The sequence below is a fragment of the Coccinella septempunctata genome, chromosome 2, assembly GCF_907165205.1.
Source record: "Coccinella septempunctata chromosome 2, icCocSept1.1, whole genome shotgun sequence".
In the NCBI taxonomy this organism is placed as follows: Eukaryota; Metazoa; Arthropoda; class Insecta; order Coleoptera; family Coccinellidae; genus Coccinella; species Coccinella septempunctata.
Genome location: NC_058190.1, coordinates 49,436,620 through 49,454,566, shown reverse-complemented (window position 1 = coordinate 49,454,566; position 17,947 = coordinate 49,436,620). Strand labels below are relative to the sequence as shown.

The 17,947-nt window shown below is 37.9% G+C and overlaps 1 protein-coding gene across 5 annotated transcripts in view; it reads right to left on the bottom strand.

Moving 5' to 3' along the window:
• Positions 1–128: 128 nt before the first annotated feature.
• LOC123307552 (protein dead ringer) overlaps positions 129–17,947 on the bottom strand; it is a 120,302-nt gene continuing 102,483 nt past the window's right edge. For 3 of the 5 annotated variants that reach the window (XM_044889912.1, XM_044889911.1, XM_044889913.1), the window contains exons 5-9: positions 5,801–5,984; positions 3,581–3,810; positions 3,435–3,521; positions 2,008–2,490; positions 129–1,710 (exon numbers count right to left, since the gene is read on the bottom strand). In XM_044889912.1, coding sequence (XP_044745847.1) covers positions 1,589–1,710; positions 2,008–2,490; positions 3,435–3,521; positions 3,581–3,810; positions 5,801–5,984 — 1,106 coding nt within the window. In that variant the 3' untranslated portion in view covers positions 129–1,588. Of the gene's footprint in view, positions 1,711–2,007; positions 2,506–3,434; positions 3,522–3,580; positions 3,811–5,800; positions 5,985–17,947 lie in introns of all 5 variants that reach the window. The other 2 variants (XM_044889915.1, XM_044889914.1) reach the window with 2 other exon arrangements.

Below are 17,947 nucleotides of genomic sequence, written 5' to 3'. Positions count from 1 at the left end.
CTTCTAGTAATAGGTAAATCTCAGAATTTCATCCATCTAATGAAACTCTTCGGTCTTGGAGGAAGTTTCAAGTGACCCCATCTTTTGTTCTCTTTTTTACCACTTATACAGCTAATAAAAAAACACAATCTAATGAATATATTTAATGCTGATGAAGTATTTACATATATTTGCATCTTTAAAAGTTTAATTACAAAAAATATATACTTTATAAATCAATTCTGAATGAGATTTTGGTAGTTGCCAGAAGTAGGGAACTGTAGTAAACAGTTCGACATGATGATGAAAATGAGAGGAACACAAAAGTCAGGAATACAGAATTTTCAACGTCAAATATCCCTGAGACAATCATATTGAAACAGAAATAACGTAAGAGGTGATTCCAAATCATTAATTTCTTACACCTATCGGAACAATAACATCAGATTATCTACAACCATCTATTTCTAATATTGCTACGAAATAGAATTAGTTTTATAACGTCATAAATTATGGGAATAAAAAAAGTACTCAACTATAAATAAAACTACATCTGAACAGTTCATTGGACTATCCAAAATCAGATGAACTGTTCAATTTCAATAATTTTTACATTTAGAAATTAACAGTCTTTTGTGAATTATACAAACTTTTTTGTTTGGATATGGAATACTGTCACATATATTTTCATTCGAGGTGAGACCACACAGGATTCCCCAATAAAATTTAAATAAAATAGTTCAATTGATCCAACAAAGTATGTACATCAAATTACTTTCACATGTGTGAAGACTATTTGCAATATACTGTTGTTGATCATGGTTTGCTTCTAAATGGTTGTGGTCAGTTCAATCAATTTATCATTCACAGATAATGAATTAGTCTATGAGAGTATTTCGCAGCATAAAACTTCGTACTGTGTGTTCCCACTGTCAAATTTGCTTTGCCACTCCCTTATCACATCCAAATTTGTAACATTACAATAAAGTGAATATAAGAAACCGAAAAGCGACTCCAGATTTCTGAAGGATATCGGTAAGTAAAATTTTTAAATATTTTATGACATTCAACAATAAACACATATTGTTCAAGTTTGTCATCAGGGTTTTTTATAGTTACAAAGTTGAAGAAGTCAAAAACGACTGTCACAATTGCACTCATACAATCTTGAAAATCTTGTAACTAAGAGTTATGGAGAGAGCATTCTGGACTCTCAGTTTTTTCTCAATTTTAAGTCTCATATGAAACTGGCCACATAAATACATAATTATATATCACATTTCGAATAAACAGACTCATTTATAATTACCAATTCAACAACGATCAACCGTTTCACTAGTCTGAATATATTGTGCATTATTTAGACGGTATTCTAATCTCACATAAGCTACACACATACTAAAATAAATACCCTAAGAACGCACAACAACTAGTCTCACAAAGCAGTTCATGGTGCACAAATACCCGAACGATCAACAATCCGTACTCGGTCATATAAAAGAGACAAGCCAGAAACTCACTGAGAAGTACCCATATGGAGATCAGGCCACTGTCATCGAGGAAAATTGTGAAAAGAGGCGAGTATTTGCGTACCAGATCACCAAATAACTTATGAAGTTATTGGAGTCCTGTTATCAGTCGTTCGCGTATTCTGCGCAAACAAAACTCCTTGATATTTTATGCCATTAAACTCCATACTCACCACCATCGAGCTTTCACCATTGGCGTTCCCTGCAGTGAAAAAATATCATTAATTTTGATCTGGGTTTTCTTCCTTTCACTGGAAGATTTAGAAAAGGACAGAGCACTTGTACTACAGTTACTAAAGATCTACTGGTAGTGGAAATGGTGCCTAGGTTTGGGCACCCTCTCCACAGACAGACATATGAAGCAAGTTCTCAAAAGAAACCTTACACTTCGCTAAAGAAGTGAATCTACTTGTGTACTAATAGTGCACCACTTTGAGACCAAACATCTGGTCCTGTACATTTCTCACGAGTAACTTCTTACTACATGCTCAGCACTCACCTCGTGTGTCTATTTTGATATTTGTGGCTGTACTGGGTATTGTATTGCAACTGGTTTCGCTCTCTTCCCGTCTAATTTTCTTCGGTGAGGGTACAACTTCATCCCTGCTTTCTTCTGGTTCTTCTTTTATCACTGGAGATCTCGGTACAGGTGTGCCGTTTGCCAAGTTCAGGGCTTCTTTCTGAGGTTCAGCCGGAGCCTGGTTGTTGTTGTATATGTTCCAGAGGGCCATTCTGGTTGATATGTCGTACGGATGCATCGTCTGGGCAGTTGGGTTCGGAGGAGAGATGTTGTTTCTGACTTGTGGTAATGCCACTTGGGCTGCCGCAGAATTATTCCGCATCTCCTTGTTCAAGTATTCCATGTATTTCATCATTCTTGCTTCCAGTTCGTTGGGTGCTAGTCCAGGTAGGGGTCCACCGTTGCTGGGCTGGCTCATGGGTTGGGGATGACTTGGATGGACCCCGTTTGGAATTCCGATGCCTGGAAAGAAGAGTCCTTACAAGGAGGCGTTAAAAGAGCGTGAAGCAAAAGATTGTCGGTTTTAGTAGAGGGTTAGTTGATAAATGAATAAATGAAACATCGCATTTTGCATCTGCGATCAGATTGTTAGTATTTGTTATTCGGCAAAGAAGATAACTCATGCAACTTTTAAGGATGCAATAAACCTGCCTCATTTTCTATTGATTTGACTGATGATTGAAGATCAGGGCAACTGAATCATTATTGCTAAGAAGATCCATCTTCTCAATCAAACTTTCGATTATGAGACACTTTTGCTGCTCCTACATTGCATTTTTATTGATTTTCATTCGTAAAGCGCCAAACAGCAATATAATTATGTAGAATCTACAAATAATTGCAATTGAAATGAAAATAAGAGAACACTCAATTCAATTTAGGAGCAGATGAGTATGTTTGACTAGCTATAACTTCGATGATGCTGGATTTCTGACAGGACAACCAAACACTTTTGGCTGTTTTACATCTACATCCTGCACAAGAAGAGAATTGAAAAAAACCCTGTGCCAGTGGCATACAGGCGAAGGATAATGAATGAAAATCAAACATCCCCAAGGTTATATCATAACTAGTCAAACTTGGGCACGAAGTGAGCTACTTCGTTTGAATAGGCATATTCCAATGTTTTTTTAACACCGTATCTACAGTTTTGTTCATCATATCAGAAGGACTTTATTCAAATGTAAGTCACAAAAAACGTGTTATCAAAAAATTAACATGGCCCAGACTCTGAGCTATACTGCAAAAAATTAACCTTGAATAATTGCTCAGAACTCCAGCATCGCTATTTTAAAAGAATTACAAATTGCGAAGCAACACAATAGACTGGCAATGGAAGATACAAAGGCTTAGAAAGAGGAAAGCATAAGCAGGCAATAGAGAAAACAACTTGTCATTTCTCATACCAGTGTCTGTAGCATTCACTTTATGGACACCGTTGCTAGGATTTGTCCTTCCTCCGTATTCCATAAGAGATGCAACTATAGAGTGTTCTGATTCAACGATAAAACTTTTTATTGACCACACTGGATATATTGCGTTTGATATTTACCTTGAGCTGCCATTGCTGTCGTCATGCGGTTCAGTTGCATCTGCTGCATCTGGGAAATTTGCGCCATTGAGTTGAGGGTGTTGGGGTTGGGGGATCTGCTCATCACTTCGTATTGACTGTAGCCGCTGCGTCTGCCTTCTCTGCGATTACCGTCGATGGCAGCCTGTAGTTCAGACGGCGAGCTCAAATTCTGCTTCTCGCATTCGTATGGGTAGAGATATTTCATGTATCTGGAAAAAAAATGGAGGTTGAGACTTTTGATAATTTGACATGAATCTGGAGATCTCAGGGGCCATCCCAAATTCTGCCAGCTGGAGGGCCATGTTCATCAAGCTAAACCCAAGACTTCAACGTAATAATCTCATGATGAATGGAGTCGTTGTCTGGAGGTATCGATTCGATAATAAAATTAAAAGCTGTCCATATAATACATCTACCATCTGCGAATAATGATTGCGGAGAAGTGTACGGATCAGAACTCCATGATTTCCAATTAATTTCTTTCGGTTCAGTTATTAACTGGCTGAAAAAGCGATGCACAGTGAGAATACGTTTCTGCCTCACGTTTCTGCGTACCCTATTAAAGTGCCGAGTTATATTAATTTTATGAAGAGCGGATGAATTTCTATCGTGAGTTGGGTTCGGGACGCCCGAGGTATGGAATCATCAATTCTGTATTGTGGTGGAAAAACTTCGGACCATTTTGAGCCATTCGTTTTACGTCATTATGTGTTTGCAGAAGGTTGAAATAATTTACGATTCATCATCTGTTCTACTTTTGAAAAGGAGTCATTTAAGATTATTGATTCTGGTGGAAACAGTTTTTAACTTTTTCGTGTTGTTAGCACGCTACAGTTCGTAATTTTGAATCTATCGATGTGAAATTTTGCACTTTGGCGCCTATCTGGAACATGAAGAAGCCTATTGATTTGGGTCAAAATCCGTTCAGCCGTTTTCGAGTTTTTTTGAATTTAGCGGAATTTCGGGTCCTTTTTTAGCATATTTTACTAGTCAGACATGTGGATTTTTCGAACGAATTACATTTCAGGTAATAGAGGTGGAACAGTTTTTTCCCATGAAAAATCGCTATGCAGCCATATTCTATACAGGGTGAGTCTTTGACTCGTAGGAATATTTGAACAGTAGATTCTTGAGAATCACTTTTTTCCTTTACCATTTTTTTTTTAATCAGCTCGGTTTGAAAAATATAGGCTGTTGAAAAACCATAAAATGTTATATTTAGTTCTCACATTGTGAAAAATTTCTTGTATTCTATTCATCAAACAAGTCTTTTATGAACCCATGAAGCGCAGTGCTTCTGACGGTTGTTAATCTTCTGGATTTAAGGCAATGTATTGAATCTACCGATCTTTTGATCTACTTTTTATCTTGTTCAATTCATCCTCTCTCTAATTTATGTTTCAATATTTTGTTTCGAAAGTGATAGTTGAAATATTCTATGATTTCGTAGGAGTCTTTCACTATTCTTCATTTCTGATACTTTCAAATTCACGGTTGAAGTTCTCTATCTCGGTCTCAGCGGTTCAAACTAGGAAATAACGAACAGAAAACTGTTTTATTCCAGTTGGCGGTGTCTTTGAGGACCCTACGTCCAAACCAAATCACCCGAAACATAAAACCCACAAAAGGGGCATCGAAATAATATCACGTCATCGGCCATCAATAGACTGTCAGAACGGGATGATTTATTGCCCGACATTAAACAAAAATTCAAATCATACGCTATAAACTACCATTCCAGAGAGAGGAGAAAATCATAAAAAGCGCGCTGGTCTATCCGCGCGGTAATATAACAAAAAGGACCAAACGGGACTGTGGAGGCCCTCATTCCGAATGTCTTTGATTTAAATTTAATTATCGAGAGTTAAATTCGTTGTTTCTTCATCGACAATTAAAAGCGTGATTAGAGGCTTGTTGGGTACGCCTCTGGCTATTGGAGCAAACTACGGCATTCTCGATTCTATCTCCATACTCAAGTAGTATAGTATTTTGTTGTAGAGCTCATCTCTTCAGATTTCTTACATATAGCAAAGCTTTTCATTTCATTCTCCTCTTTTGTATGTATGTACTTTCATCACTATCAGACGAAAATAGTCGATATGAATAAATTTATATCATGTTTCACCTCAACCTGAACGACTTTTTTAAAATTTTGTTTTAAACCTCTCATTTCCACTATAATCAAGGTGAAATACTCACTGTGTCCTGAGTGTAAAGGCAGCTGAAGTTATGGAAGATGGTAAATGCAACCCCTTGATTATTTCTTGCCATAATTTTTTATTTATCACGTCAACCAATCCACCTCTTGCAATAACCAAGTTGTACAGTTCGTACAGATCCAAGACTGACTTAGCCATTATGGGAAGGCGGTTAATAGGTGTTCCTGAAAAGAGAAGAAAATTAAATAAGGCAAACATCATTGGGAAAGCATAAAAACTATTATATTAAATTCAGAGGTCAGATTTATATTTTTGGCTGATTTATTCCCTGGATTACGCATTGTTTCATGTGTGCTGATCTCAGGACATCTTCGATTTGGTTAATTTCAGATTGTTCTTCGACGATGATGACATCATGAAACGCCCACTTATTTCATAACAATGCCTACATGTCATACGGTTTGTTATTACTGAATTAATGATACCAAGCCTACAGAAAATTTTAATTTCATTCTTGATATATGGCAATGATTAAACATGAACTCCGCGTTTTTTCAAGCTTTGACAGTGTTTCTTCATCTGAGAATATGAATTTATATACTCCATCATATTCAATAAATATGTAGATTGATGATGCCACAACCATCCCCAACTTTCAGAGACACCTCAGCCCACTTATGATTTGGATTTCACGAATGGACCATGGCCATATCAATTTTATAACTCAATATATTCCGATACATTTTGCAACATTGCAACATTTATACCTGAGTCTACCGACCTAATCCTATCGACGGACACATTCGGGTAGAATTAAGTGAAAACGATCGTCCCAAAATGTTATTTTCATAATTTAGCGACTTTTAAGTGGGCGGAATGGCTCTTTCAAAGGCCAGATCGCGGCTGACGTTTTCGTGAACGACCCCTTCGGTCCGAACTACACGGAATAAAACTGACAAATCGACAGTTTATAGAATGTAAACAGGACGGGAGGTCCGAGATCATGTCGTTAAATTAATAAAGTGTCAGAAGCAATGACCGCAACCTTTAAATCCCGGGATATTGAGCGATTAAAAGCGCCTTTTTATGGGGGGAAAATGTCTTGCCCTCAAAGGTCCGTACGAAATTGAGGTGACTATACAAGGTGAGTCTTAGAGTCGTACAAATATTTGAACAGTAGATTCTTGAGGTCAAAAGAAACACTTTTTTCCTATACCATTTTTTCCGATTCGGCCCTGATAAACAGATATTGGCCATTTTGAGTTTTCATGATGAGCTGTGCCACCACTGGAAAAACAAAATTACCTTCAGAATAACTAGCTAAATCTGTGGATCTTTTAAAAAGAGTTCCATTAGGTCAAAGTATCCAATTTTTTGAAATATTCATTAGATAGCGTCCAACTTAGTCTCAAGAGTTGGGTTCATTGAATTTTTGGTATTTCAATGATACGAAATGCTTATAATGAGAAAACTGGAAGACGTGTGTGATATCTTGTGTTCGAAAAAGATTCATAAAATAAATTAAAAACTATATTCCGAAATTCATTTCATTCCATAAAACCGTTTGTGGGATAGAACTAAAAATAACAATTTTCATGGTTTTTCAACAGCCTGTATCTTTTAAACCGAGCCGATTCGGAAGAAATGGTGAAGAAAAAAAGTATTTCTTTTGACCTCAAGAATCTATGTACGTTCGAATATTCCTAAGAGTCAAAGACTCACCCTGAAGAGGTTTAACTAATAGATGAGATACTTTCACTTTGTTAGTTCCAACAGTGAATCTTCGGGATCGAGGAAACATTTTTTTGAATTTTTTTATTGGAATTGAAAATGTGTTACAGACAAATGAACAAAGATGGCTCCACTATAAGGATGTTGTAATTATTAGATGTAAAATCACATATCATTACTTGTAAACGTATTAGCAATGCACAATATATTCAAACTCCTGGTATATGGTTCAAAAATGATGTCCTGAAGGTTCTGGCAAAATTTGAATATCTTCTGGCGAATAGTTCATTAGTTTCAAGTATTTCCTGTTTCTAGTGATACGATTTTCACGAAATTTTCCACAATTCTTTGTATAGGTACAAAACTATTTACACAGTTTCCATGGAATTGGAGTAGTATTTTTCGAATTTTCAGAAAAGAATTTTTGCTGCTCTAGTAACTCTAGAACCATCTGTTTTCTACCTCTCTTCCTTTGCAAGTATTAACGATACTATATTTGCCCACTCACTGAGTCAAACCCAACCGATTCAGGCCGATTATTGGCCAAAAATTCGAGAATTACATATGAGTTTTATGCGTTGCATTGCTTCTCGAGAATGATGAATTGAAACCCTGATAAATATTAGTCTAGCAGCGATTTATGTGTTCAAAAACATAGAAACTACGCCCCACATTTCCTCAATAAATGTACCTATACACACACAACAATTATTTATAGCTCCTACTCTAATGCATATGATGAAATTATTGTTCTCTGTATTAATATCTCTCCGAATATCCACGTTCGACACGATCAACGTTTTCAATGATGATTTTAACTCGAAGAACAAAATTCCAGGAGGGTTATTTTCAAGAATACCTATCATCGAACCAATATTAAGTGCTCGAAGTTGAAGAGAACAGTATCATGGAGGAATGTTGTTAACATGTCCGCTTTAAAATTGCATTCTTCTCTTGGTGAAGAGATAGATAAATTGCCAATAAGGTAGATGCATAAACGTTCTTCCAATTACAATTACTCCGTTTTGAAGTTATTGAAGACTTTCTAGTAGATCACGAAATTGAATTCATTACTACACATGAACATTTCCACCTTATCATTACACAGGTATATTCTGCATATCGTCCGGTAATTTTGTAATTCTTCCTTGTTATCGCTGCAGAGGTAATTGGCCAATCTCGAGTGGCAATAAGGGAAAATAAACGAATCGGTCTGTTACTGCCCGCAGAAGCGGGGTTTTTTCAGGAGAAAATAGATTTCAAAACAAATAATGCATAGTAAAGGCCAAAGGGAAGGATGGTGTTAGAGGAATACGAGGATGTATTGATATCTAGTCAGTCTACAGCAGTTCTATGCATAAATAAAATATTGCGTTACCATAGCAACCAACAATAGCTCATCAGAAGTGTCAGTGTGAAGTTTGAGGTCAAAAAGTTAACCAGAGTTACGCAATAAATTAAAGGAGAGAAGATGCCCACCGAAATTGTGAAAATCGAGCCATCATCATTTGAAAGGGTTAAGAGGTAAGCAGATTTACGAAGATATGCTTAATATCCTTGGTGATCAATGTCCTTCGTATGCGACCGTGAAAAATTGGACTGCAAGCTTCGAAAGAGGCAAATTTTCCATAGAAGATCGATGACCGATTGAGAAGGCCAGTTTCTGTGTCAGTCCTCGAAAATATCGATGCAGTTCATGACATGATTTTATCAGACCATCGAATTGAGCTAAAACGGATATCTGAAGCACTGAATATTTCATACGAACGCTTTCACGTCAATTTGGACATGAGAAGAATTTCTGCAAAATGTTCCCCAAATGTTTGAATGTTGACCAAAAGCGTACAAGGGTAGAAGCATCGCGTTCGATCTGTGCTCGATTTGAAAACGATGTAGACTTCTTAAATCGAATTGTTACTATGAATGAGACTTGGGTACATTTCTACGATCCAGAAAAAAAGCAACAATCGATGGAATGGCTACACTCTGGTTCTGCAAGACCTAAGAAGTTTCGTGTCCAAAAATCTGCTGGAAAAGTTCTTGATTCAGTTTTTTGGAATTGCCATGGAGTAATCATGATTGATTTTTTGGATAAGGGTAGAACAATAACCGGAGATAACTATTCGACATTACTGACCACTCTACGGAAAAAAATTAAAGAGAAAAGACGCGAAAAGCTAACCAATGGTGTTTTGTTTTTGCAGGACAACGCTCCTGCACACAAATCTCATGTTGTCATGCAAAAAATTTCTCAATGAAGTTCAAAAAGTATCTAATATAATCGAATATCTTGAGAAGGTTTTTTGGAATCCGCAATCTACAATTTTTCACTTTTATCTCGTTTTTTCATCCAATAAATCCAATTCGATTGATCCAATCGATTGCTCTCAACGACAGGCCAATGTTCGAAAATTCGCTGATAGGAAAAGAAATAAATTGAGGCTCAGCTCTCACAGAGTAGAGAAGAGGGAATAATAAAAGTTGGACCCGTATTCCTGGCCGTAAGCAAGAATAAACTCGTAAATTAATATATTTAAGTTGGTCCATAAATCTCGGGAACATTAAGTCACATTTTCATAATTGCATTTGTGGTCGTCCATCTCACTGCGCGTTTCGTATATATATAATAGTTTGCTGCGCGTTCTTCGATTCGGAATTATGAATTCTTTTCGGGGCCCTGTTGATTTGTTTTGTCAGCCGGATAATTTCTTTTTAATTTATTAAAGAGTGATAACTTTTTGTCTTGTTAGGTTAGGGGACGTTGTTCTGGTGGTATTTAGGAGGATTTTAACCACATATATCCGGAAAATATACCACCGTCAAAGGGTTACAATTTTCAATTGGAAATTCCCAGCACCAAGGGTGAGGAAGAAATTGTCTAAGCGAGGAACTTTCTGAAAGTACTGGTGTACAGGGTATCCCAAACTGCTTGATCCTGACTGTTTCTGGTACTTCCAGACTTGATAGGTAAAAATGTTGAAAGGATTCCTGATGGGCTCCATTTTCGAAAATAAAGAAGTTATGGCACCTTTTGGAAAATTGACAAAATAACAACATTTTTTCACATCTTCAAGACAAATGAAGATATCGTGAAACGGTTTCCACTGATGGAATTTTCACGAAAATCCAGCCCTTCACTTAACGTTTATCCCTATCTACTCTAGAAGTACCACAAACAGCCAAAATCAAGCAATTTGGGAAGCCCTGTATGTCGACCAAAGAACAGAAATCAAAGGAAAAGTTCAAAATTAATTTCATACACGTCTCCTTCCATTCCGATTCTCTCCGAGGAAAATATGATAGTCGAAATACAGAATTATAAACGACAATTTGGAAAAAATCCAGTGCAGTCGTAGCGTAGAAATTGCTCCGAAAGGAATGCTGACAGGAACTAATGGCGACAATGTTCTACTTCGAGCTTTTGATTCATCGCACCTGCTGATATACGCAGTATAACAAGTTTTTTATTGTTATTATGAATGCTTCGAGATACGCGAAGTCAAACAAACAGAACCTGATCAATTAAGTATAAAAATACACGGACGTAGGAAATTATCAAATCGCCCATACCAACCTCCGAACAGCACATGTCAAAGCGCTGTCGACGTCGTTTCAGGAAATATCAGTGGCGTCGGTTAGGTCCTAGCAAGATCGGGAATTTGTTGAGATCGATTTAATCGAATCTGCTTGTATTTCCCAGTGCCAACAACGCAGGCACTTTTCAATTAGAAAAACATGAAAGAGTCGGGTATTTCACACAGTCCAATCCAATAATTGACAATAAAAAGGACATAAAATCTGATTATTCAATCAGTTGATCAATTGGAAATGATCTAACTCGTACTTTATTAATAAACTTGTGAAAACACTGCGGTATTCAAGGTAAAACGGGGTTTTATATTATGCAATGGATGTTAGGAGCTATATGGAAAGTTGTAGTAATATACCGAGAGAAAATCTTGATCTTGTCAATTCAAAATGTAGAATTGACGAGTCGCCACTGCTTCCATCCTAAATTTATGTATCGTAGGGAGATATTATTGTTGAGGTGTATTTTTATTTGCCACCGACCGGTCTGATTTCTGATCATGTGACAGTAATCAGTCATGGTCTGTCACTCATTCCGAAGCTATTTTAATATCAACTCTGCATATTACCCAGACAGAAATTGTCTATTTAAATTTATAAATGCGGTCTGGATATGAAGCCAGGCTTTTATAGTAACGGATCATTTGTTTTCCTTCTGGTTATTTATATATTTCAACAGTCTGAGTTGTCATCTTAGCACAAGTTCATTGTATTGAATGGATTAATTTCGAAGTAAGACGGCCAGCGTGATTTTCCCTCTCCTAATTTTTATAAATTACCTTTATTCGAATGCCAAATTCAAAATAACTATGAAATGGAAATAGATCATCACGAGCACGTAGCGTTCCATTATTTCGTTTTATTATATATGTGTGTTCGAATCTACGTATGCGAGTCTGTCTGATGATTTACTGGCCGAAAAGCAGCAGCTTTGAACGAGCTCGTACATTCGTTATAAGGGGACGTCACGATGAATCTGTGAGATCAATTGGAGATCGCAGAGTTTCCGGGAGATGCTTTCCGCAGAAAACATTCGCTTTCTTCTCGATGCAAACGATTGAATAAGTGCCTGGATTCGTATTCCGTTGGCTCAGGTTGTTATGCATCGTTCAGACCAAAGATCGAACACGTAATCTGCCGAATATGACAGTTAGTTTTGGGGCGTAAAAATTTGAAGCCGAATAGATAAAAATGACACGAACTTATTTCGGAAAAATGCTGGATTTTTGTCTTCCGGCTTCTGCGGCGCTTATAGATTCTACTTTCTACCCCATGAGTAAGATATATACAGCATTTTCACTACAGTACGATGGTGATTCCAAGCCCTAGTAACCCTTCGCTCTATAGGGTTTCAGACCCATGAGTGAAGTGGAATTTCTTCTTCACTTCAGCAAAGACATCTCGGATAAGTGAATATTCCTCTGGAGAGTGTGAAAAGTAGCCCAGGAGTGAAGTCAATGATTTAAAGGATACTTATACTTATGGGGAGTTCGGGAGAGTTGAACCCTTTTTCACTCTGAAGCCACTTAAGTTGTATCTGTATATGATAGCAACTCATTTTTTTGCGTCAAGATATCATGCCCAAATAGGTAACGATAGATAATAGTATGCGGTAAGATGAACATTTTGAATACAGCAATTCTTTTTTTAGGAACCGAAAATTGGCTCATGTCTCCCTAACCCATGGGAGCGTTGAACAGGGAGCAAGAGAGACTTGACCATAAGTTTTTTTATCAGGGAAAGCATTGAAAGGAAACAATTTCCAATCGTATTGAGATCTGGACTTCTTGCTGGCCATTCCATTCGAGAGACTTCAACCTCTTCAAGATACTCCTGAACGATGCGCGCACGATGGGGTCTGACGTTATCGTCCATAAAAATGAAATTTTCACCAATGTATGGGGCAAATGGCACTACATGCTCTTCAAGAATGTTCTTTATATACTTATCAGCATTCATAGCTCCATTATCAACGACCACTAGGTCTGTGCGAGCAGTCAAAGATATTCCACCCCATACCATAATCGATCCTCCCCCGAAACCAGTAGTATTCAGGAAATTGCACTGAGCATACCTTACATGTGGACGTCTGTATACAAGGGAACGTCGATCACAATGTTAGCGGCAGAATCTAGACTCATCTGTGAAGAGAACTCTTTCCCAATCGGCCCTTCCCAATGGATATGCTCTCTCCCTTCGATGGGCTGGGGTAAGAGCTGGGCCTCTTGCCGCGACACGAGGCCTTAAATCATATTCTCTGAGGCGATTTCTTATTGTCTGAGTGCTAATTTGCACCTCATGAGTTTGCTCAAGCTGCATTTGAAGGATTCGAGCGGTTGCAAACCGTTGTCTCAACGAAGAAACTCTCAAGTAATGGCAGTTGTTGCCCGTGGTCTACCCTGTCCTGGTCTTCGGACATTCATACCTGTCTCCCTGAATCGCTGCAACATTCTGGACCCACTTGTATGGGAAACTCCAAACCTTTCTGCAATTCTTGTGTATGTCCACCCTTCTTCTCGCAAAACTACCGCTTGGGCACATTCCTCTTGGGTCAAATTGCGTGTTTCGCGTTGCATAGCGATCGAGTGTAGAAAATCAAACGAAAGAAAAACTATTGATCACTAGAATTGATCGAGAACAACTGATTTAAGAATGGAGCCAATACATTCAAAATCTGATAATATCATCTTTTTTTATTCCTGCTGGGAAAAAACATCTGTATTGAAGAAAGACGTTGAAAGTGAATACCATATGCATGCATAATTCTGATAAAAATAATTATCATTGAGAACACCTTCAGTTGTAGAATAAATTTGAGATTTCCATAATGTGCGTTAATTTTTTTGCGTAGTGTATTATGTGAGCTCAGTGCGGGAAACTTGGACCACCGATTATGTCACCCGACCATAGCATGGGTCAAGTCTCCCGCACTCCCTTTCAGCCTATTCAACAGATGTTTTCTTGAAACTTTTACAACTATAATTAAGAAGGCTCATCGTTTGTGGAACAATATTAATCAATGAAGGCAATAAAACAAAAAACACGCACCTATTAAACTTTTCAGACAGTGTAACAAACAAAAATTATACAATTTCTTACTTCCCAACAACAAAATCACGTTCACCCTCTCACTCACACAAACTGTTCTGATGGCGGCCAAAATGGAGCCGCCACTAGATGTATGTCGCAAGCTATCTACGATACCGGTAGCGCGAAATTTGAATTGAAATATTTGAGGTGGTTCAAGTCTCCTACCTGTGCAAGTCTCCCAGACTCCCCCTATCTTCCTATTTTAGTTGAAATGCGAGAAATGCGGCATTCTGAACGTCTCCTCTAGCTCGATTCGCATCCAAAAATAAGACGGCATCGAAGTTCTGCGGCAAGATCGAGAAGGGGGTAGCGAAAATATGAACCATACAGTAGCAATAAACGTTTTATTTACGGTTGTGGCAGTATAAAGTCAACTGCACTTAAAGAAACAATGTATTTGATAACCGTACGATGGTAAGTGCCCAACCCTACAAAAAGAGGCCATCAAAGGAAAATTGAAACGGCACACCAGGCAGTCTCGGCTTTGATCAGATAGAGAGAGGGATACCAGCCATTGCAACAAATGATACATAAAATGTCGACCCCTTGCTTTCATGTACGTTCCGACAAGTTGAGGAGTCGTAAAAGTAACACCGTGAGTGTTACATATACGTACGCACACAACAGTCGGCCTCTGGCTGAAATGCCGACTGAAGAATCGAAATATGGGTTCGGATTTGGTCCATTATTTCCGAGGATGGGATGGAAATGTAACTTTCCACATTCCGAATGAAAATTGATGCTAAAATGGGAGCTTTACCCATGCTTATAGTTTATACTCAAGTTTTCTCGACCCAAAGAAAGAAGTCGACGATGCTCAAATCAGGTGAGGGCGATGGCCACCCTACGTCCCATGTGTGGGCTGTAGCCCCATCCTGCTGGAACCCAAATCGGGTTCTTCAGCAAGTTTTCTCAATTAAGGCTGTGAGAACAATATACCATCCTCTAGCAGGCTCCAGTTTGTATACAGGGGGAGTCCGGGAGACTTGCTCAGGCAGGAGACTTGAACCACCTCAAATATTTCAATTCAAATTTCGAGCTACCGGTATCGTAAATAGCTTGCGACATACTCGTAACAAGGCACAACTAGTGGCGGCTCCATTTTGGCCGCCATCAGAACAGTTCGGGAGGAGAGGGTTGAAGGTGATTTTGTTGTTAGGAAGTGAGAAATTGAATAATTTTTGTTTGTTACACTGTCTGAAAAGTTTGATAGGTGCATGGTGTTATTTAGTTTTATTGCTTTCATTGATTAATTTTGTTTTGTAAACGATGAGCCTTTTTAATAATAGTTGTGAAAGTTCCAAGAAAACATCTGTTGAATAGACTAAAAGGGAGTGCGGGAGACTTGACCCATGCTATGGTCGGGAGACATAATCAGTGGTCCAAGTTTCTCGCACTGAGCGTTATAGTTTGTTTCAAAAAAAAGAAAATTGATAATAGAAATGAATATAAAAATATATACAAAGGTTCAAAAAAGTTAAAAAACATCTCGGAAATAAGTGAGAGTGACTCTGAAACAGAAAATATGTACGCTGATACACCTGATGAGAAAACCTTGACATAGACAATCGTTGGTCATTGGAAATTGTTTTCTTTCAATGTTTTTCCTGATAAACAAACTTATGGTCAAGTCTCTCTCGCCCTTGGGTTAGGGAGACATGAGCCAATTTTCGGTTCCTAAAAAAAGAATTGCTGTACTCAAAATGTTCATCTCATTATCACTCTACTATTATCTATAGTTTCCTATTTGGGCATGATATCTTCACGCAAAAAAATGAGTTGCTACCATTTACAGATACAATTCAAGTAGCTTCAGTGAGAAAAGGGGTTCAACTCTCCCGTACTTCCCATACATAAAACATAGATCCATCAGCGATTCTAGGGGTGTTAGACTACATCCATTCAAATAGATCTTAAGGTAATATTTCTACTTTGAGATAATCTTATAGTACAGTTGAACATTCCAGTTTTAAAATTAACGAAAATGGAGCATATTTGCGGATATCATAAAGATTTCCCCCCACGTCAACCAAGAACTGAATCAAAGAAGCGGCATCCCTCTTTCTAAGAGCCGGACATAGAGTCCTCACCAGTGTGACATTTATGAAATTGAACCGAGGTTAAACGACAGACGCTCGCTGAGAAACTATCACTCGTGTGTCGTTTTATTTCGTTTCCGTTGTAGTACTAGCTGCTCGGTAATGTACTTGTGAGGTGAACTTATTAGTTGATGTCTCACTTCGCTCCATACCTCCAAGCCAGTCGCACTCACCTTCGTGACCTCTTGTGTCGGCCATGAAAATATTGGCTGGAGGCTCTTATTTCTGTATAGATATGGGACGATTCATAATGTCACTCTTCACTCATATGATTTCTAGTCTCAAACTAATATCGATGCATCTAAGTAATTTTCAATATCTAGGATACCTATCTTCAATAGTTTTCCCGAACGTGGTAGGTATCTGACCGACTCAGAGGTCACAACAGAATATCTCGCGACAAAACGTGTCTCGAATTCATTCCAATTTTTCCGAGATAAACAACAGATCGGACAGGGATCCATCAACACCCAACGCGACGATGAAAACCTCGCCAGCCAACTAGGATGATTCAGTGAGCTCGAGGTCCATCGGAATCCGAAAAAAATCGTATACGATTCGAAACCCACAAACTAATGACGTTTGACGTGAGCCGGATCGGACACATTTGTCTAACTGACGTATAATTACTTTCTTGAAAATAGAACAACATCAAATGGGCGTCTTCAGGTCCGTAGTCGATGACATAAACGAAAAATTAATCTCTTTATGATTTCGCGAGGGATAACTGGGATTTTCGCTTGATATTCAACTTTGGGCATCAGTTGCGATTATAGCTTCATCGGATTTTAGCCCAATTTGTTGAGAATACGTTTTTTATGATGAAAAATGCATTCATTTTATCCTGCATCTTGAGATAATATACCTAATAGTAAAAAATTTGATTCATCAAGTGTACAACCTATATTATACTCTAAATTATCGAGATCCATTGGGAGATTCAATATCTATCGTTTCCTGAGTCAAAAAGAGCTACTCCCAGTATTCAACGTTCAAACCTGAACTTTTCTCATCTCTGTTGTTAACAGTGATTGAAATCCATAGAAACACAAAAGGCGTGTCATAGATATATCCCGATTGCAGAGGAAATCGTCATCTGTGAAGATCATAGATAATCCCTTTCAAAATGGAAATCCAGAATACAAGAATCAATTTCTACCTGTGTCATGGCCGAAATTTCCAGGAGTACGACCCTGATCGATCGAAATACTAAAATTAAATAAATCATAGATTAAACTATTCTTAGACCTTGGACCAGAAAAGTAAAACCCAACTGTCAAATGATGATAGTCTATTAAAAGACCCGAGAGTTGGATCATTAGTACGTAAGACAACTGAAGTATAATTACTGTTTCTGAACAGAAGAAGTTAGCATTCATCATTCCCGATTCAGAGAGCGCCACATTCTTAATATGTCGAATGACTGATTTATGCTAGTTTGGATCCAGCTAACAACTCAATATTTTTTCAGTCTAAATCCTCACACGGAAGAAAAGTACTTTTCAGCTGTTCTCCAGCCTCCCATTCCGTGAAAAACGATATTTTCATGATTTCTCTAGTGGTTTCACAAACGAGGAAAGAAGCATATAAATAACATATACATGGTGAGCCTTGAGGACGAAAGAAACACTTTTTCCCATTACCATTTTTCCGATTTGGCATAGATAAGAATATATAGC